Source organism: Protopterus annectens, chromosome 9.part0, assembly GCF_019279795.1.
Source record: "Protopterus annectens isolate FY-2018-M chromosome 9.part0, PAN1.0, whole genome shotgun sequence".
Taxonomy (NCBI): Eukaryota; Metazoa; Chordata; order Ceratodontiformes; family Protopteridae; genus Protopterus; species Protopterus annectens.
Window position 1 is genome coordinate 462,486,023 of NC_056743.1, and position 22,920 is coordinate 462,508,942.

General features: G+C 44.0%; 1 protein-coding gene across 2 annotated transcripts in view; it reads right to left on the reverse strand.

The window, feature by feature from the left end:
* Nucleotides 1-22,920, reverse strand: part of GINS4 (GINS complex subunit 4) — a 630,005-nt gene that overhangs the window by 335,763 nt on the left and 271,322 nt on the right. For both annotated transcript variants that reach the window (XM_044083002.1, XM_044083001.1), the window contains one exon: nucleotides 22,107-22,220. In XM_044083002.1, coding sequence (XP_043938937.1) covers nucleotides 22,107-22,220 — 114 coding nt within the window. The remainder of the gene's footprint in view (nucleotides 1-22,106; nucleotides 22,221-22,920) is intronic.

The following is a 22,920-nucleotide window of genomic DNA, read 5'->3' on the forward strand; positions in this document are numbered from 1 at the left end:
CAAGATCTCTTATGGCCACTTCAGTATTCAGTGGGCTCTCATCAATGTGGTAATTCGTAGGAACTGAGATATTTTTCAAATATCAAAGAACAAGAGGGAACTGACTCAAAAGAGGAAGAATTCCCTCCACAACTAGAACAAGCAAATCAGAAATCTTGTAAAGTCCTCTAAAGCTAATAACGAAGCTAAAATAGCATCCCTAGCTAAGGATAATCATAAGACATTCTTTTAAATAGTTCCAAAATCTAAAAGGTGGCAAACTGGTAGTAGATCGTTTCCCTTATACTATACCAGAGGAAATTGCCAACTTGCTAGCTGACAAGATTTGACGCAAACTTCACCCCCATCTCCAGCAGCCATACCCCAAATATACTAGATACCATTCCTCTACCTAGTATTTCTAGATCAGGTCATATATGCACTCTCCAAGGCCAATAACATGGCTTCATTGAGGCCAGATAACATCCCAGGTTGCTTATTAAGAAATCTAAAACAGGACCCAGCAGACCCACTTGGCATTCTCTTTAACCATAGCCTGAGAAATGGCTTAGTTTCAGCAGAATGGAGAAAGCACTCTTGTGTACACTTACCATAAATGTAGATGTTAGAGTGCACTCACTGTTGCAGTCCTTACAAAATGAGTTATCCGGCTGCCGGTAGCCCACAGTCAGCCAGAATACCAAAGCCCTTGGTATATGACGTTGGCTGCCTTCAGTTTAGGCCCAACAGCAGGTACAAATGAAAGCAGCTGACGTCATTTCCTCAGTTTTTCTTGCCTTAACTGTCAGGAGCCCCTCAAAAAAAGGTTAGACCAGGAAAAGAAAATCCAGTCTGCGCCCTAGGAAAAAAGGGGGGATGGAAGGGGGGGAACCAGGACTGCAACAGTGAATACACTTGAACATCTACACTTATGTTAAGTGTACACAACTGTACTATGTTCGTGTTTCACTGTTGCAGTCCTTACAAAATGGGTTGATTCCCAAAGCTCAGGGAAAAAACAAAAGGGAGGAGGAACACCCACTGTTTAAGTTTTGGTAAGGATGCCCTGCAACACTGCAGTGGCAAAACCAGCCTTGCACTTAGAAAACCAGGGCAAATTGTAATGTTTAGTGAAAGTGTGGACAGAAGTCAATGTAGCTGCTTCCAGTATGTCCCTAGTAGGTACACCTCTTAAAAAAGCAGTTGAGGTAGAGGCTGCCCTAGTAGAATGGGTCCTAATACTCTGAGGAGGAACCTTGTCATGCTGTACGTAACAAAAGTGAATACAATGAGCAATCCACTTAGAAATGGTCTGTTTTGAAATAGCTTGAGTAAAACTGACCAACAACTGATCCGACTTTCGAAAAGATTTAGTCCTGTCCAGGTAAAATCTAAGCGGTCTATGCACATCCAGGGAATGCAGTAACCTTTCCCTTTATTCTGAGGATTAGGAAAGAAGGTAGGCAAGTGGCCAGACTGATTAAGAGTCAGGCTAGAAACCACCTTAGGCATTAAGGAGGGATTAAGTCTGAAGAGAAACCCGATCCACATGGAAGATAAAAGCTCTACTGTCATTAAGGCCTGCAGCTCAGAAACTCTTCTAGCTGAAGTAATAGCCAAAAGAAAGGCAGTTTTCCAAGAGAGAAACTTCAGGTCTGCCGAGGAAGCTGGTTCAAAACGAGGCATAGTAAGTTTCTCAAGTACAAAACTGAGATCCCAAACAGGACTAGGTGCCCTTCTGGGAGGCTTTAAATTGCTAGATCCCCTGAGGAACTGATTCATCAAGGGATGAGAGAAAATGGGATGCTCAAAGGAACAATGAGCAGAAATAGCTGAAGCATGGATTTTGATAGACGAAAAGGAAAGTCCACCATTAAGCAAGCCTGCCAGATAGTCAAGAATAAGAGGAAGAGTAGGTCGAGAAGGGTCTTCCCCTCTAGTCTGCATCCAAATGGAGAATCTTTTCCACTTATCTGCGTAAGATTTCCCAGTGCTAGGCCTCCTGGCCTCACGAAGGACCTCAACCACTTGTTGGGAAAGGTTTAAATTATGAGCCAAGCTGCCAAATGCAGAATCTGAAGATGAGGATGCAGAATTTTACCACCCTCCTGAACCAAGAGATTTGGTATCAGGGGAAGATGCCAAGGCCGAGACTGGGAGAGACTGCGAAGTAGTGGATACCAATGCTGTCTGGGCCAGTCTGGAGCTATGATGATGGCCCTTGGTTTTTCGTCCCTTATCTTTAACAGCACTCTGGGAAGCAGAGGCAGAGGAGGGAATGCATAAATCGGAGAGCTGTGTCCAGGGGAAAGACGAAGCATCCACTTTCCAAGCTTTGTTACAATGATCTCTGGTGCAAAAGGTTGGAAGAAGGTGGTTGGTTGGAGATGAGAAGAGATCCACCTGGGGAGTGCCCAAACACTGAATGATGCGAAAGAAGATGGTCTTGTTTAGTTGCCCCTCGTGAGGATCCAGGACCTGCCTGCTCAACCAGTCTGCCAAGGTGTTGAGCCTTCCTGGAAGAAACTGAGCTATCAGATGAATGCCCATGGAAGCTGCTATGGACTATAGTATGTTTTGCCTGCACAGGGGGTAAGAGTGCATCCCTCCCTGCTTGCTGATGTACCACATGATTGTGATGTTGTCTGTACTGACCAGAAGAGTACCAGGAGAGAGATGATGTTTGAAAGCCATTAAGGCCTGCTGGACTGCCATCAATTCTTTCAGATTTATGTGCAAATAAACCTGTTGAGAGTTCTAAGTCCTCTGAATGCATCTGCCCTCTAGATGTGCTCCCCAAGCGTAGTCCGAGGCATCTGTGGTGAGAGTCTGGCTGGCAGGAGGTGGACAGAAAGGCAGGCCTTTGTTCTGTGCATAGGCCGTCGCCCACCAAAGGAACTCCGTCTGCAGACAGGGAAATGGAGGAAGTATCAAGTCTAAATCCTGAGTGTGTTGACACCAAAGGTTTTTGAGGTACCATTGTATTTTCCTCATATGCAGTCTGGCATATGGAATCATCAGAGTACATGAAGCCATGAATCCCAGGGCTTGCAGGAATTGCCTTGCAGAGAGCTGGGTCATGCTTGCCAAATTTCTGAAGTAATTCGAAAGAGCCATTTGTTTCTCTTGACAGATTCAGAAAGGGGCTGTTCCCTGAGACAAGCATGTCTTCTAATGACAGAACCAGTGGCTGCTGCCCTGCAAGAAGCCTCCAAAGTGTCAAAACCACAATGTACAGAATGTTTAGTGACAAGAGTGGCAGAATTCAATAAATCATGCATGTCCTTACACTCCATCAGGGAAGGGAAACCAGAATTCAATAAATCATGCATGCCCTTACTCTCCATCAGGGAAGGAACACCAGAATTCAATAAATCATGCATGTCCTTACACTCCATCAGGGAAGGGACACCAGAATTCAATAAATCATGCATGCCCTTACTCTCCATCAGGGAAGGAACACCAGAATTCAATAAATCATGCATGTCCTTACACTCCATCAGGGAAGGGACACCAGAATTCAATAAATCATGCATGCCCTTACTCTCCATCAGGGAAAGAGGCAATTAACAGACCTAATAGCCAGGGGGAAGAAGTATAGACCTTTTTACCCAATCTGTCCAAAGCCCTAGATACCCTGTCAGAAGGAACAGGATTTTTAACCATGCTTTAACACCCTTAGGGCCCCGAGAAATAATCTCTGGATCAGCAGAAGGATTCTTGAAAAGGAACTGATGAGAATCAGGAACTCTATAATACCCGTCAGGCTTTCTGGGAGCAGGAGGAACAGAATTAGGAGTTAAAGAATTCTCCATGAAAACATCAACAACAACTTCCAAAATCGGAGGGAGAGCCAAAGGCTTACACTGTGGAAAATCCAATAATTCCCTAATCTGTTTCTTAGACTGAGGAAAGTCCTGACTTTCCCATTTGAAATGCTCCCTAATAGTATTCAGAGCATCTCCAAAAGAAAAATCTTCTGGAGGGGAGGCAGAAGGGATGGAGTCTTCTGCATCAGAATCCTCAAAACCAGAAAAAAGTGGAGAGTTTCCTTCTTTATCAGCAGAGTTGCTGGAAACCTCAGAGTCTGAGGCAGAGAAAGCTTTTGGGGACAATTCCCTAATCCCTTTAGAAGGAGGTGGTTGAGAGCCCTTGATAATGGCCAAGAGATCACTAGCCATTTTAACCATCTGAGCTGGAGGCATTTGAAAGGAGGCCAACGCCTGCTTAGGAGTAGATTTTCGGCAGGATGGCCTGCTAGAAAGCTGGAGGGAGTCCGGGAGGCCTAGTCACCGCAGAAGTCTGAATCAAGGTCGTTGGTCTGGATCTGGTCTCTGGGCAGAGAAAAGAGGCCTTAGAAGCCGGCGTCTGCTTAGCGGCTCCGGATCCAGAGGTGGAGACTGGCAGAGGGTCAGAAGACGAAGTGGAAGCCTGCTGTATGGAGGACTCAGAAAAGGTCACTGCAGACACCTGCTGCTGAACATTCGTAGACTGCAAGGGCAAAAAAGCGCCTCACTGACTACCGCTGGGCCGACAACCAACTTAACAGGGACATAGTCGGCTAATTTGACCCTAAGCCTGTCACGGTCCTTATCCTTGCGCTTCTTAGGAACACCTGAAGTTGGGAGACCAGAAGACATCATACCGATGAACTTAGGCCAAACTCCGAAATGCTTGAACAAGATCCTAGCTCTACGGCGTATGGTACGCGGGTTGAAAGAAGCACAGAGAACACAATTAGGGACGTCATGCTCAAGGCCCAAACAAGTAATACAATAGGAGTGCAAATCATGGTGCGGAATCTGTTTTCCACAGGCAAGACAGTTATTAACTTTCTTTGACATTCGTTAAAGCAAGAAAAGAGGGTCCCCAATGGAGTACTTATCTGAGGATGTCTTCAACTAAGCAGTCGGAATACAAAAAGAAGGTACTTGGCCAACCGGCACTCATGCAAAATGCGTCTGCTTCAGGCTCCGTGGCAGAAAAACTGAGGAAATAGCGTTGGCTGCCTTCTTTTGTACCGGACGTCCTGATGTGAGGCCTAAACTGAAGGCAGCCGACGTCATATACCAAGGACTTTGGTATTCTGGCCAACTGTGGGCTACCGGGAGCCAGATAACCCATTTTGTAAGGACTGCAACAGTGAAACACGATGAACATCAGCAACAGTAATCCCCTTGCACAAAAGGGGGCCCATCAACCAACCCTGGGAACTATAGACCCATAAATCTAATCTGCCTCATCTGAAAGGCCATGGGAAAAATCATCATAGGCCTTATCAACAAGGACAAAGACAACCTTCAAACTGTAAACCCAAACCAATCTGGCTTTAAGGGAAGATCATGCTTATTAAACCTAGTAGACCTATTCAAGAACGTCACCAAGCCCTGGATGAAGATAAGACATTGCATACTGCCTATCTTGCCAAAGCCAAGGCTTTTGACACAATCACCCACTCAAGTATCATAAAAAAACCTCTCCCAGCTGATTAACCCTTACGTCACTAGATGGGTAGCCAACTGGCTCACCGAAAGAACGCATACTGTCAAAGTTGGTGACTCCTCCTCTACCAGTAGACCAGTCACCAGTAGTGTACCACAAGGACCTGTGCTGGACCCTTTACTGTTTGGAATATATTTATTGGAAGTCCAGGCTAAAGTAGATGGCCTTTGGCTTACCAAGTTCTCTGATGACTGCAAACTGGGTGCAATCATCGAGTCCCCTAACGATGTTAACATATTACAGGAGGGGCTAACACAAATGACTGGTTCCAAAGCCATGGTCTAAAACTAAATGCAAAAAAGTGCATCATCATCATCCCCTTTGACAAAGCAGCATAACCTGCAATTTACAAAACTGACACCACCCCTATAAGTTCAAGCCTAGTGGTGCAAGATCTGGGAACACAGGTAGATAGCAATTTGAACTTCAACAACCAAGTTTCCTCAGTGGTAAGAAAAGCCTTCTACATTGCACATCTCATAAGTAAGGGCATCTCATCCAAGTCTAAGGATGTTATAACCCCACTGTACACGACCCTCATCTGACCATTAATAGAGTACAATGCTCCCTTCTGCATGTACCTCACCACACACCTGGAGCAGCTGGACAGACCACAGAGGTTTCTCACCAAGAAAACGCAGGGTCTCCAAGCCATGATTTACGTAGATAGACTGAAAGCCCTGTCACTGTACTTTGTATTGCATAGGCTGCTGAGACACAATTTATGCCTGTCCTACAGGGCAGTCTCTGACCCTGCCCAGATGGATATGCTGCACATCTGCAAGTCAAATGGCACAAGAGTCACTCACTCTACCGATCTTAACCTAGCCTGTGACATTAACAGAACATGCTGGACAGACAGATACATCTCCCAGGGACTGCAGCTACTCGAATAACCTTCCAATTCTCATGAAGCAGAGCTCCTTACTGACCCTATTCAAGTGCAACCTGGATAAATGGATGAGAGACAGCAAATTCACTCCAGGGGTGGCACCGATGTCCTTTATGAACAGGGGTAGTTGGTGTTTATCATGCACTTGCTCTGCGAATTACGTTATCTAACCAAGAACAACTGAGGCAACTCAGGATTAACATGGCTAGGCTTGTAAGGACTCTAGGGTCGCTAACCTAGTAACTGCCTAAGAAAGGCTCTTTCCGGGGCATAAGTTAACAGACATCCCAAAAATACAATTCTGTGAAAAGGGATGAGAGACTTCTGAAGGTTGAATTGAAAACCCATAAATAGAGTAGAAGATTATGGACAACTAGAAAGAGGGTCTGCAAAAATAAGACAATCATCAAAATATTGAAAGATGTGAATGCCCTGATATCTGTAATAAGCAACGTCTGAATTAAGACACTTTTAGAATATCACTGAATCTGTGAAGTAAGACACAAAATTGATAATGTAAACCCAATATAAAAAATATACATCAAAATCTGCCTGAACTGCTTGCTAATGGGAATGTGATGATAGCAGTTTCCTTTAAATCTATCATAGCAGCTTTGTGGGAGGGGGTGGTGTTAGACAAAAAAAAGGAACATTTTTGAACTTTGGAATCTTGACAAAAAGCTTTTGAAAAGAAAAGTCAAATACAAGCCTCCAGAAGCCTTCCCACTTTGGAACTAGAAACACACCTTGAATAAAAGCCTTTGCCCAGGGGACACTGAGGTACAAGTTCTGTAACTCCCTGGAGTAGCACCTGGTGCAGAATGGGAGGGAAGAGAAACATGGTTCACTGATCAAGGAGAGACCCCCTGTGAGAGACAGAGGGCTTCCCACTGCCAAGTGTAACCATGCTGAATTACATTCGGAACTTATCTAACAATCTGGTGACACAAAGGAAGATGAACCTTAGAGAGATGCAAAGGGTGCCTGAGTGGGAAGGGGAGAAGCATGAGCAGGCCAACGGTCATTTAGATTGATTTGATTTTTTTTTTTTTTTAAGCTTCTTCCATCTTTTTGAAGCCCACTTGCCACTGCTTTTTAAAATCCTATTTGTTGGCAAATTTTTGCTTAAATGGTTTATTGAAACTGAAAGCTGAGGCAAAGGGGACATTTTTATGTCCCTTGAAAAAGGAAAGTTAAAAAGATCTGAGTCACTCCTTGTACTAATTTCCCCTTTCATCACACTTAACAATACAGCAGCAGAAGGCCCAAAGAGAACCTCCTTGTTTAAGGGAGAATATAGAATTTCAGACTCAATATCTTCAGGAAGATTCTGAGAATGAAAACAAATCAATCTTCTTAATACTGATGCAGAAGCAGCATCGCTAGAGGAGGAATCAACAGCATCATAAGCACACTTCAAAACATGCTTACTGACTTCAGAAGCAAAGGCCTTCAAGGATTTATTTTCTGTGCGTTCTGAAAAGGTAAAAGCAAACACTTTAGCATAGGACTGACAGGTTAAAATCCAGAAAGTCAAAATACTAGATGAATACATTTTCTTCCCCAATGTATCCATTGCTTTCTCATCTGTATCAGAGGAAATTAAGTTAGCAACAGTAAGCAGTTTTCGATAAAAGCATCACAGTTGGGTCTGCTTTAGGATTTGAAATCAAATGCTTGCAAATCTGAGGTATCCTACATATTCTAAGAGGAGGAGTTTGACTATCAGGTAAGCTAGAAGCCATGAGAAAAAAAATTCTCTAAAGCAGGCAACACAGGAGGAACAGCTACAGAACTTGCAGCTTCTAACTGCAACAAATCATAATACATTTTCTGTGCTATAGGAATTTCATTTTGCTACCACTGAAAAACCACTTTAATCTTTGACAAAGTTTCTGAAAAGGCTAAATCTTCAGGAGGGAAATCTGAAACCACACTTTCCTCAAAATTACAATGTGCAGACCGTGAAGAAATTCCTGAGGTAAAACCCTCCCTGGTAATGCCCGCTCTTCTGCCTGAAAATTCATGTCAGAAAGAAAGGGGTCTCTTGTCTTGTTCTTGCCTAGAGAAACAAAAGGCAAGGTAAAAAAGCAAAAATAAGTTCCTTAGCAAATCCCAGTAAAGCTTTACTGTCCACAGAAATAGAACAGGAGACTGGAAGGTTTTCGCACTATGCTCCCCATTTCTAGGAAAGGGCAGACTCTCAGCAGTCATTCTAGTTCCAACTAAGTGAACTTTCATTCGCCCCCAACCCCTGAGGTAGGCAACAGTGGTCCTCCCTTGCCCACCAATGGCATCCCTACAGCCACAGAGGACGTGATTATTCCCCCAGTCCTTGGTGACTGCATATGTAACACCAAAAGAACCAGGGGAAAAAGATGAGCAGTCTGAAGAAAGTACAGTTTTGTACCTACCATAAATGTAGATGTCCGATAGGAATGCATCTGCAGTCCTTACAAATGGGTTGTCCTGTCGTCAGGCAGCCCCTCGGTCGGCCGGATTCCAAAGTCTGGGTCTGGCCTCGGCTGGTGTCGCACTTCACCCGACGTCATAGCTGCAGTTATTCGGGTACAAAGGCATCAGCCGACGACATTTTCCTCAGTGTTTCTTGCCCCAGATGCCAGGTGCCCTCTTGGAAGGCTAAATTTGGATAAATGCCAATGATTCCAAATAGTAGAGAGCAAACACAAAAAATAAGCATGTATGTACATATATACAAACAAATACACCATAATAGATCCCCCCCAAGCTAGCTGTAGGCTGGCAAATACCCTAGGAGTACCTCAGAGGGGAAGGTGGGTGGGTAATCCTGACTGCAGATGCATTCCTATCGGACATCTACATTTATGGTAGGTACAAAACTGTACTATGTCCTTCAAGGATGCATCTGCAGTCCTTACAAATGGGTAGAATACCATAGCTAAACAAGGGGAGGAGGAAAGAGTAGAGATTATGGTGTAGCTAGGATCCCTTGCAAAATAGCAGTGGCAAAACCTGCTCGGGATCTAGAGTATAAAGGTAAATTGTAATGCTTGGCAAATGTATGCACGGAGGTCCAAGTAGCAGCCTCTATAATGTCCTTGGTAGCCACTCCTCGTAAGAAGGCTGTGGTAGTGGCTGTAGCCCTTGTGGAGTGAGGCCTGATGTTCTCAGGAGTTTTCTTTCCATGGTAGGAGTAACAAAATCTAATGCAATTTCCTATCCATTTGGAGATTGTCTGTTTTGAAATTGGTTTTCCTTCCTTTCCTATGGCATATGCTACCAGAAGCTGGTCAGTTTTTCTATTGGACTTAGTCCTGTCCAGGTAGTAGCGTAACTGTCTGTGTACATCCAAGGTATGCAGAAGTCTTTCTCCCCTGTTTTGTGGGTTTGGAAAGAATGTAGGTAGGTGGATAGCCTGATTTAATGACACTGGATACCACCTTAGGCATAAATGTAGGATTTGTTCTCATGGACACTCTATCTTGATGGAAGATCAGGAAGGGTTGCACTGCCATTAATGCCTGTAGTTCAGAGACCCTTCTTGCTGAAGTTATTGCCAGCAGGAAAGCAGTCTTCCAGGATAAGTATTGTAATTCTGCTGTTGCTGCTGGCTCGAAAGGAGGAAGTGTCAATTTTTCTAGCACAAAGTTCAAGTCCCATGCTGGCAATGGTGGTTTCCTGGGAGGTTTTACATTTTTAATTCCTCTCAGAAACTGTCTGAGCAGGGGATGAGAGAAGACAGGAGGATCCAAGCTGTATTGTGCTGAAATAGCTGATGCATGTATCTTGATGGAAGAATAGGACAGGCCTGTGTGGAAGAGCTCTGCCAAGTACTCCAAGATGTTGGCCATGTTTACCAGAGTCACATCTTCTCCCTTTGCAGTACTCCAAATGAGATATCTTTTCCATTTTGCTGCATAATTCTTTCTAGTTGAAGGTCTGTGAGCCTCCAGGATTATGTCCTTAACCTTTTGGGATAAATTTGGGTTAATTGCTGTTATGTAATGTTCCAGGCAGTTAGCTGCAGAGTTTTCAGGTTTGGATGCAGGATGTTGTAGTTGTTCTGTGTTAACAGTAATGGGATCAGGGGTAGTGTCCATATTTGTTCCCGAGACATGCTCCTCAGCAATGGGTACCAATGTTGTCTTGGCCAGTCTGGAGCTATCAGAATGATCCTTGGACGGTCCTCTTTGATCTTCAGAAGCACCTTGTGCATCAAAGGAAGTGGTGGAAATGCGTATGCTGTCAGGTTTTTCCAGCTGAAGGATAGGGAGTCCACCTTCCAAGCAAGTGAGTGGTACGTCCTTGTGCAGAATTTCTTTAGCTGGTGATTGGATGGGGATGCAAACAAGTCTATTTGTGGTAATCCCCATTTCCTTGTGATGGCTTTGAAGATGTCCGGATGAAGCATCCATTCGTGGGCATCTGTGGTTGTTCTGCTTAATATGTCTGCTAGAATGTTTTCTTTTCCCGGTACAAAGATTGCTTGTAACTGAATGTTGTAGCTCAGGGCCACATCCCATAGGTCCAGTGCCAGCCGGCATAGAGGATATGAATGGGTGCCTCCCTGTTTGTTGATGTACCACATAACTGTGGTGTTGTCTGTCCTTATCCTCAACTGACCTTCTTGGAGAAATGGTCTGAATGACTGGATTGCCAATTTTACTGCCAGCATTTCCTTTAGATTTATGTGTAGGCGCAGCTGGTCTTGAGTCCATAAGCCTTGTATGCACTTGCCCTGCATGTGTGCCCCCCAACCGAGGTCTGAAGCATCTGTCGTGATGGTTTGGCTTGGTTGGCTGTTGCAGAAGGGCAAAGTACAGTTTTGTACCTACCATAAATGTAGATGTTCGAAGATCCACATTGCTGCAGTCCTAACACTTGGGTAGTCCGCTGTCCACGGTCGGCCCGAATATCAAAGTATAAGGCTGACGTCGGTCAGGGCGCATTTAACTGACGTCAGGGTACAAATGCGCATGACCGGCGTCATATCCTCAGTCTTTTCTTGCCCCAGATGTCAGAAGACCTTAAAAAGAAAGGTCAAAACCAAAAGACAGCAAACAAATAACCAACCACCCTTGCACTAACTATATGTACAATAGTTATAATACACACAATATGTACAATCCAACCCACACAACCACCTCCAAGTACAGAGGGGAAGGAGGGAGGGTAAATTGGACTGCAGCAATGTGGATCTTCGACATCTACATTTATGGTAGGTACAAAACTGTACTATGTTCTTCATCTCACATTGCTGCAGTCCTAACACTTGGGTAGAATCCCAAAGCAGAGATAAGGGAGGATGGCTAACTATAAGGAAGCAGGAGCTGCCAAAATGCCCTGCAAAACCGCAGTGGCAAAACCAGCCCTGGACTTAGAGTAAAGTGGCAGGTGATAATGCCTAGAGAAGGTATGCACAGAACTCCAAGTAGCTGCCTCTAAAATATCCTTGGTTGCCACTCCCCTCAAAAAAGCTGTGGAAGTGGCAGTAGCCCTAGTGGAATGAGGCCTAATCCCAGCTGGAACCTCCTTGCCATGATGGGAATAACAGAAAGCAATGCAAAACCCAATCCACTTAGAAATAGTTTGTTTAGACACAGGCTTGCCCTGAGAACTCAAAGCAAAAGAAACAAATAACTGCTGAGACTGCCTGAACCCTTTAGTTCTGTCCAAATAATAACGCAACTGCCTGTGTACATCCAAAGTGTGCAAAATCTTTTCCCCTTTATTTTGGGGATTTGCATAAAAAGTAGGCAAATGAATAGTCTGGTTTAAAGCCACACTAGAAACCACCTTAGGCATAAAGGAAGGATTAGTACGTAATGATACCCTATCCTTATGGAAAATCAAGAAAGGCTCAACTGCCATAAGGGCCTGCAATTCAGAAACCCTTCTTGCAGAGGTAATGGCCAATAAAAAAGCAGTCTTCCATGATAAATATTTCAACTCAGCAGTAGCTGCAAGCTCAAAAGGTTGTAGAGTGAGTTTCTCCAACACAAAATTGAGATCCCAAGCAGGAGTAGGAGCTCTTCGTGGGGGTCTGATATTCTTTGCCCCTCTAAGAAACTGCTTGAACAAAGGATGAGAAAACAATGGCGGGTCGCAATCATAGTGAGCTGAAACTGCTGCAGCATGAACTTTAATAGAAGAGAAGGACAAACCTTTGTCCAGTAACTCAGTAAGATATTGAAGAGCCACACTTAAATTAGGCTCAGAAACATCAAAATCCTTTGCAGCACTCCAAAATAAAAATCTCTTCCATTTATCTGCGTACACTTTCCTGGTACTAGGCCTTCTAGCTTCCAAAATCACATTCAAAACTTGTTGTGGAAGTTGAGACCTTTTACGGTTCAAAACAGAATATGCCAGGCTGTTAGGCGAAGAGAGTGAAGTTTGACATTGAGCAAATGACTGTCTTCCTGTGACAACAGGTGTGGAATCGAAGGCAAAGGCCATGGAGGCTTCCGTACTAGACTTCTCAGTAATGGGTACCAGTGCTGTCAAGGCCAATCTGGAGCTATTAAAATCATCCTTGGCTTGTCCTGTCTGGCCTTCAGAAGTACCTTTGGGAGGAGAGGCAGAGGTGGAAAGGCATACACATGAAGATTGCTCCAATTGAAAGAAAGAGCATCCACTTTCCAGGCTGTGGGATGAAATCTTTTTGTGCAAAACTTTGGCAGCTGATGGTTTAGTGGAGAAGCGAACAGATCTATGTCTGGAGTTCCCCATGACACTGTCAATTTCTGAAATACATGAGGATCCAATTTCCACTCGTGGGGATCCATAATTCGTCTGCTCAACACATCTGCTAAGGAGTTCTGTGCTCCTGGCAGAAACCTTGCCTGAAGATCGAGCTGTAAACTGAGAGCAGTCTCCCACAAAATCATTGTTTGCCTGCACAGAGGATAAGAATCGTTCCCCTTGCTTGTTGATGTACCACATGACAGTTGTGTTGTCTGTTAGAATCAACACCTGTCCTGGAAGAAGGAATTCCTTGAAAGCTATTAATGCAAACTGGACTGCTAACATCTCCTTCATGTTGATATGTAGATGTTGTAGTCTGACAGGCCACTTGTTTTGTATCCATTTTCCATTCAGATGAGCTCCCAAGCTTTGTCTGAGGCATCTGTCGTTAAAATCTGACTGCGCCTCTGGCGGGTCACAGAGAGTCCCTTGTTTAGGTGACATTCCTGAGCCCACCACAAAAATTCCTTCTGAATGCAAGGTATTATTGGAATGACAGTGTCCAGATCCTGGCAGTGCTGTGTCCATACATTTTTGAGATACCATTGTAGCTTCCTCATATGCAGTTTGGCATTGGGAAGCACCAGAATACAAGATGCCATGAACCCTAAGGCTTGAAGGACTGTCCTTGCAGTCAGCCCGGACTGATGAGATAGTTGATGGAAGTAAAGGGATAGACTCTTTTGTTTGTCCGGGGTTAAAAAGGCCATCTGGGCTGCTGTATTCAGTCTCACACCCAGAAAGCACATGTCTTGAGAGGGTACTAGACTGGACTTTATTTCGTTCACAGAATACCCTAGGCATCTTAGCACTGCAATCACATACTCCAAATGACTAAGAAGCTCTTCCTTTCCTTGAGCCAGAATCAGACAGTCGTCCAAATAAGGATAGATCTGTATTCCTTTTAGTCTGAAGAAAGCTATCACTGGAGCCAGAACTTTCGTGAACACTCTGGGCGCAGTAGATAAGCCAAAGGGCAATGCAGAGAACTGATAGTGAGAAGTCCCAGCTCGAAAACGCAGATACTTTCTGCAACTGAGTCTGATAGGAACATGAAGGTAAGCCTCCTTGAGATCCAAAGTTACCATCCAATGATCTTTGCCCAGAAGAGGTAAAAGCTGCTGCAACGTCAACATTTTGAACTTGGGAATGTCCAGATAAGTGTTGAGGATAGATAAATCCAAAATTGGTCTCCACGTGTTCCCCTTCTTTGGTACTAGGAACAGGCGAGAATAAAAACCTAGGCCCACTTCTGGCAGAGGGACCGGCTGTATGGCCCCTAGTTGGAGCAACAGAGAAACCTGTCTGTCAGCCTCTATTCTTTGTTGAGGAGGAACGTCTGGCATGCCTTTGAAAGGAGGCAAGGTATGGAAATAAAACCTGTAGCCGTGGTGTATGATATCCAATACCCATCTGTCCTGGGTAATTAAACTCCAATTTTCTTTGAAGAGTGTCAACCTTCCTCCCAAAGGTGCTGCCAGACGAGCAGGCTCTGGCAGCTGAAAAGGTAGGTCATTGGGTCTGTTTACGAAAGGACTGACCCCTGCTCTCACCCGAAGCCTGTGCAGGAGAACTCCCTGTTCTAGGCCGGAAAGAGCCCTGAGCTCTGCCCTTACCACGTCTAGATCTACCCCTAGACTGGGAATCATAAGGAGGATACGTCCACCCCTTAGTAGGCCAATTTCTACTAAACTTTGGAGGCTGGACTTGTAAAAAATCTTTAACAGTCTGCATAGACTTAGCCTTGTCTTCCATTTTCTTTAAGACTGTCTCAACAGGAGGCCCAAACAACACGTCAGATTGTAAAGGAGCATCTAAAATCCTTGTTTTAACATGTTCAGACAAATTCTGATCCCTCAGCCAGGCGTGCCTGCGAAGAACAGTCCCAGTGGCAGCCACCCTAGACGAGGCCTGTACAGCATCAAAACCACATTGCAAAGAATGCTTACCCACCTGTTCAGAAACATGGACTAAATCTTGCAACTCTTTACAATCAATACCAACCGCCAGAGCATCAACCTTAGACTTCAATTGTGAAAGGAGATAGTTTTGGTATTTCAACATGTGAAACTGGCAATTCAGAGCCCTTATAGCAAGAGTGGAAGAAGTATAAACTTTCTTTCCCCATCTATCCAAGGCCCTAGCCTCCTTATCTGTAGGAACCGGATTCTTAACAACAGAAGCCTTAACACCTTTAGGCCCCTGGCTAACAGTTTCTGGGTCTGCCCTAGGACTTTTAAAAGATACTTGTGAACGTCAGGCACCCTGTAATACCTATCCGGTTTAACAGGAGCAGGAGGCAAAGAATCAGGATTAAGAGAAGCCTCTGTAAAAACATCTTCCACTACATCCAAAACAGGAGGTATAGCCAAAGGCCTATGCTGGGGTAAAAACAAATTCCCTAAGCCTTTTCCTGGAATCAGAGAAGTCCTGACCTTCCCACTTAAAATGCTCCCTCATGGAATGAAGAGTTTCAGAAAAAGAAAAATCCTCAGGAGGAGTAGCAGAAGGAGTAGAATCATCCACATCAGAATCAGAATAAGGAGAGTACTCCTGCAAGTCTTCAGCCGAAGACTCCGAAACATCTGAAGCTTGCTCAAAACCACCCAGCTCAGGCTCCACCCTAGGTCTTTTAGCAGGAGGGGGCATAGAACCCCTAATCAAAGTAATTAAATCTTCTGCCATTTTAAGCATATGCTTCTTGGGCACAGTACCTGAAGAGCTAGGGGTAACACCAACTGAAGCTAAACCTGGCCTGCCCTTGGGAGAAGCCTTAGTAACAGAAGGAGAGGGCCTAACCACCTTAGGAAGGGAGGGGAGTATAGTAACCTGAGAAGCCCCCTCAGCCTGACTTGCCTCCTGAGAGGCCATATCTTGCAATAATAAAGTTTCACTCTGTGAACACAAAGAAATCTCCGGTGGAGCTACCGGCTCCACCGACACCTCTAAAGAACCGGCGTCCGTTACAGACGGTTCTTCTAGCCTAGGCTTAACTGTCTTGTCCTTGCGCTTCTTGAGGAAGCGGCCGGAGTATCCGACGGCATTTTATAATTGCACCGCTTCCCAAAGACTAACCTAGCACAATCCAACCTTCTCTTTATAGTGCGTTTATTAAATCTAGCACAAGAGCGACAGCCAACAACGTCGTGCTCAGGCCCTAAGCAAGGAATACACAAAGTATGATAATCTCTATGGTATCTGTTTCCCACAAGAAACGCAATTATTAACTTTTTCTGACATCCGGTAAATGACTGAGGCAAGAAAAACAAAAATATTCCCCAGCGGTACTTAGCCAACTTTGAACTCGGTCTGAAACTTCTAAATAGAAAAATCTCAGAACGCCAACCGGCACTTGCAATGTTGCTTCTGCATCGGACCATGCGGCAAAAAAGACTAAGGATATGACGCCGGTCATGCGCATTTGTACCCTGACGTCCTGACGTCAGTTAAATGCGCCCTGACCGACGTCAGCCTTATACTTTGATATTCGGGCCGACCGTGGACAGCGGACTACCCAAGTGTTAGGACTGCAGCAATGTGAGATGAAGAACATCCCTGTGTTTGATTGGCAGGCCTGAGCCCACCATAGGAACTCTTGTTTCAGGCATGGGATTATTGGGATTTTGGTTTCTAGGCTGTGCTTGTGTTGGGACCACAAATTCCTTAGGTACCACTGTAGCTTTCTCATATGCAGTCTGGCATGAGGGACCAGAATTATGCAGGATGCCATGAAGCCTAGAGCTTGCAGTACTTTTCTTGCAGTTAGGTGGTTCTGCTTTGTTAATGCCAAGAAGTAGAGGTAGTTGCTCTTTCTTTTCTGCAGTTAGGAATGCCATTTGTTTTGATGTGTCCAGCTCTGCAACCAGAAAGGTTATTCTTTGGGATGGAATCAGCCTTGACTTTTTTATATTGACTGTATATCCCAAGGCTTGCAGCAGGTAAATGACTCTTTGTAAGTCTTCTGCTAGCTTGCTTTTGTTGTCCGCTTGAATCAGGCAGTCGTCCAGGTAGGGATAAATTTGGATTCCCTGAAGTCTGCAATGAGCAATTACTGATGCCAGGCATTTTGTGAACACTCTGGGTGCAGTAGATAAGCCAAAGGGCAATGCTGAAAATTGATAATGCTCTGATCCTGCAGGAAATCTGAGGTATCTTCTGCAAATTGGTCTTATGGGGACGTGCAGGTATGCCTCCTTGAGATCTAGAGTTACCAGCCAAGACTCCTTGCCCAGCATGGGAAGAAGCTGCTGTAGGGTCAGCATTTTGAATTTTGGAAAATAAGGAATGTGTTTAAAGCGGACAGGTCTAGAATGGGTCTCCATTTGTTTTCTTTTCTTGGTACCAGGAAGAGTCTGGAGTAAAATCCCTTTCCTTGCTCCATAGATGGTACCTTTTCCACAGCTCTCATTCTTAATAGCTGAGATATTTGTTTTAGAGCTTCTGTCCTTTGAGTAGGTGGTAGGTTTGGCATTCCTCTCTTCCCTGGTAGAGTATGGAAATGGAACCTGTAACCTTGGTCTATAGTTTGCAAAATCCATTTTTCCCTTGTGATGCAATGCCAGTTTTTTGAGAATAAGGTTAGTTTTCCGCCTAAGGGTGCTTCTAGTTGTTCCCCTGGTAGGCGGTGCCACTGTCAAGTCACTGTGATTGAGTTGTTATAGAGGTGGTGGCTGCGTCCGTGCCTCGCTGGTTGTTACCTTGCCATTGGCGTCCCCTGTAGGCACCCCTGGATTGGTTTCTGCCTCTTGAACGCCTATTCCTGCCCCTCTGAGGCTTAGAGGAGTCCGGAAAGGACCAATTCTTGGAGGGCCAGTTCCTGCTAAACCTTGGAGGTTGAACCTGTAAGAAATCTTTCACCGTTTGTACAGATTTCACCTTCTCTTCCATCTTTTTTAGCACCTGCTGAGCAGGGGAACCAAATAAATTGACCTTGTCCATGGGTGCATCCAAAAGCTTTGATTTGACATGGTCTGGTAATGCCTGTTCTTTCAACCATGCATGTCTCCTGATAACTGTGCCAGTCATGGCTGATCTAAAGGAAGCCTCCAGTGCATCATAGCCACATTTTAAAGAATGGTTACTAACTTGCTGTATGTTATGTACCATTTCCTGAACATATTTTTATCTAAAGATTCTTCAGAGGAAAGCTTTTTAGTTAACTGGTCAAGCATAAACTCTTGATATTGAATCATATGAAATTGGCAGTTTAAAGCCCTAGCTGACAAGGTAGCAGAAGTGTAAACTTTTACCCCATCTCTCTAAGGACCTGGATTCCCTTTCAGAGGGAGGGTTTTAGTAGAAGTAGCAGCTACAGCTTTAGGGCCCTGGGCGATGGTCTCTGGATCTGCAAAAGGAGCCTTGTATAAATGGTGATGAGTGTCCGGGACCCTGTAGAACCTATCGGGCTTAGCAGGAGCCGGAGGTAATGAATCAGGAGCAATGCAAGCATCATTAAATGCATCATCTACAACAGAAAGAACTGGAGGTATAGCTAAAGGCCTATGTTGTGGCAAATGTAGAAAGGTTCTAAGCCTTTTTCTGGAGTCTGGGAAATCTTGGCCCTGCCACTGAAATTGTTCCCTCATAGCATGCAAGGTTTCCCCAAAGGAAAATTCCTCAGGTGGAGAGGCTGAAGGGATGGACTCTTCAGCATCAGAGTCTTCGTAAGGAGAATAAGAAGCCTCAGGAACGTCTGTATGTTCTGATTCATCAGAGGAACCATCAGTGGATACTGGTTCAGGGGGCTCTGCTCTAGGTCTCTTTTCTGGAGGTGGGAGAGAGGACCTGTCTGGATGAGGCTGGGATCCACGAATTAAAGAAATTAAATCCTCAGTCAAAGATAGCATATGAGAGCTAGTGCTGGGCCTGTGTGAGGGGGGTTTGGCAGGCACAGTTTTGGAAGCTTTGGCTGCTTTAGCCCTGGCAAAGGCCTTGATAGACATGGCTGCAGGAGGCCTATCAGCTCCACGTGCAGGGGTTGAAATATCCAGGGGAATTGTGTCTGATAATTCCTGAGAAACCGCAGCAGCAGGCTGGATTTCAGAAGCAGATTCTACCAGGTTAGAGGAGGCCTCGGTAGAAGGCATGGTTTCGGCTGGAGAAAGAACCGCTTGCTCGGTTTCGTCCGAAACCGAGACACTCGCGGTTTGCTTAATCGCGGTTTCGGCCAAGACTGCGGACCGCGAGTGTCGGTCCTTTTCTTTTCGTTTTTTGGAAATTTGCGTTGTCGGAGGATCCGACGGCATAATATATGCAAAATCAGAGCCGAAAATTTGTTCAGCAAACTCCGACCGACGTCTAAGCGTCCGTCGGTTAAAAGAAGCGCAGGCTAGACAAGCTGCTACGTCGTGGTCTGGGCCTAAACAATGTATACAGTAGGAGTGGAAATCTTTATGAGGTATTTGTTTCCCACAAGATAAACAGTTATTCACTTTCTCTGACATCGGCTGAGGCAAGAAAGAGTCCCCAACGGGGTACTTAGCTTTTTAGAAGTCTTAAGTAGTATTCGGTAGTAGTAATCTCTGGATCTGACCGACCGGCACTTGCGAACAGCTTCTGCTTGGCCACGCGCAAGAAAGACTGAGGAAAATGGCGTCGGCTGATGCCTTTATACCCGAATAACTGCAGCTATGACGTCGGGTGAAGTGCGACACCAGCCGAGGCCAGACCCAGACTTTGGAATCCGGCCGACCAAAGGGCTGCCTGACGACAGGACAACCCATTTGTAAGGACTGCAGATGCATCCTTGAAGGACATCAACAAGCAGTCAACAGTCATCCACCAGTGGCTGAAGTGAAACAGGAGCTGGCCTGACACCCAAACTCTCCATGACAACTTTCTTCTTTTTGCGGCTATGAGAAGGATGACACTCAGAAGACCAGAAGCTGCTCCATTGTTAAGCCAAAAGAGATACCTTGAAAGCAAACAGTGAAGCCTGGATGAGAAAGCAAAGTAGAGAATAAGTGGTTCTACAGTAAAAAACATTGGCAGTCCCATACAAGGACGGCATCCTGTCCCCACCAGTATACAAATACACAAAACCTAATTAAAAATTCTGTCAAAAAACAGAATTTCACACAAAATGTTCACGTTCCCATACACATTTACACACACACACTTTCTTAGGAAAGCAATGACAGTCCAAAAAGGAAGTTTCCTAAACCATACATTTAAGTCAGAAAAACACAAGTTTGTCTCAGAAAAAAATTAGAATAATGGAAGGATTTCTCCAACACGGGAATTATCTACCCAACTTTGAAGGCTTGCTAGCCAACCAACAATTCCATGGAGCCTACTGAAGGAACGTTCCTCTGAAGCTTTTTTTTGCTCTACAACTGCTTTTATATGGAGCAATGCTCAAGGTCATGACAGCTGGAATATGTGGAAGGTTCCCCTTAGCACTGTAACCTGGCTTTTCACAGGGGGTAGGACCCACATAGCTTAGGCTATTGCAACAGTAATCTGTGCTTTGAACATCTTATATGCTTCTCACACACACAGAAACATATGTACTGTATACTTGTAATAATGATTGTAAAGCTTATGGGAGTTTAGATTTTTTTTCCTTTCTTTTTGTTCTAAGTCAGGTATCTTCCTATACTATAAAAGAGTAGCTACTTGAACTCACTACTGTGCTGACACCATTGTTAATGCAAGCGATATAAATAATCTGGAGTGAAGACGACACTTGAAATTGTCACGTCTGGCTGAAAACAGGGAAATCTATTGCCCAAGAACTGGAATCATACTCTAGCAGCAGTGCATATTAGTGTTTAACAGCAAAATCACAAGGCCAAGAATGGGGAGCAACTGCCACAAGCAAGTTTTGGTCGTCGGCCATTGCATGCATACACTTCACAGGCTAGTAAACAAGTACTAGGACTAGCTTCTCTTGTGGACCATTTTAAGCCTAGCCAAGTTCCCTTTTGGTGCTTGAATTAACCCAGTACTGTTTGGTGTTTGACTGTTCTTATCCACCCCATGGCAATAATTATATATTACCCCAGTGATAATAACTGGAATCATAAAGCAGGATTAAAACAAGATACTACATTCTAAATTCCTGACCTAAAAGTTAGTTTCCCAATGTAGCTGCTTCTGCAGCAAACCACCACTGCACACATGGTCAAGCGAAGGACAATTAATAGGTTCAGGATGCCAAGCATGCAGCATAACGTAAGTAAATAAATCTCTGACTGCAATGGCAACTTCCTTTGTCCATTGCCAAATTAAATAATTTTTTTTCTGTAGTTCACCCACATTTTTTTCAAACGAAAAGAGCAGAACACAAAGTAAACACATCCTTTTTTAAAATCACACTGATAATGCATATCACTAAGGAATCAGTTATTCAATCATTAAAATGTTCTAAAAGCTCTCATCTCTTACTGACTCGATACTCTGCTATTACAATGCAGAAGCTTTGCCTTCCTCCTCCACCTTAGTAATGTGTGCTAACCTTAATGTGAATCTTAACTTTTGAAAAAGCCCTCCCCATAATACTACCATTACACAAGACCGCACTCACTACAAACACACACACACGTGTGCTTGTGTGTCTCTATACCTGTATAAACAAGCGACACACACACAGTTTCTCTCTCTGTTTTCCTCCATCAGTAATTGATTAGCCTCATTCTACATACAAAATCAGATGAACAGGGCAGTTCAGAAGAAACTTTTTCAAGGCTTTAATGGAGTTTTGCCTTGAATAACTGGTATGAACTCAATGTAAGACCAACTATGGGCAAGATGATTTTTAGTTTTTTTGCACACAGCTGATAAAGACTTGAATCTTAACAGCATCAATGTTTCTTAATTTTTATCTACAAACTGGTGTAGGCTAATGCCTTAAGAAACCATAAAAGGCTATAAGAGTCTATGATTAAAGAAAACCCATTTGCATCTAACAGGAACATTCCTAACAGTGGAAAAAGTAGGTGTGCCCTCTTCTAAATTCCAAGTTAGCAATAAAACAATCATGAGTCTGCATAAAGCACAACACCTTCTGTAGTCTGGAACGTAGGTAGCTGCTAAGTACGTAGCGGATTCTTTCAATTTCCATCCTGTGAATGGTGGCCTTGAAGTCTCCTGCTTTTGCTCGACGAAGATTATCTTCCTACAAAACATTACCCAAAACAAAATAAATTAAAACAAAATAAATATTAAACAATATCAATGATGCTCAGATCCGCATTTTCAAGCGGTTCTTTACTAAAGGTAATATTAAAGATTTCATATCACAGAAATACAAAGAAATGTACCTCTTTCATTTTCCAAAACAGTATAAAAAATGTTCTTAAACATATTACAGTATTAAAATTCTGGGATCTGTTTAGCTCCCTATTTTTTTCTAGAGTTATATCAAATCATGTTTTATTAAAGCATGTTTACCCAAAGCACTGTACATAAAGATATAAATTTATGAGTGTGCAAGACAAAACACTACTTTCCAGTTATTCTGGTATGGTGTCACGTAAGATGCTCCTACTCAATGGAACTCTGCAGGAACAATTCCTTGTAAAATCGTTAAAAAGATAGCTTCTAGAACCTTTTTCATGCATCCATAACCCCATTTCTCATTTTTGCACATGAGGTTGGGGTGTCACTTCAAGAACGACATCATGAGCCAAGGTTCACACTGCCAAGTGGCTATATTGTAGTATAAAGTTTCTCTTGCAAGATGCATAGTTACTTTAATGAGAAAGACAACCAAAATACTGAGTTCTGATCAAATCAAAGCAATATGGTTTAAGCAAGACAGGAATGCCATGGCCGAAGTAGTAACATTGGAGACGATTTGGAAAGAAATAACAGAG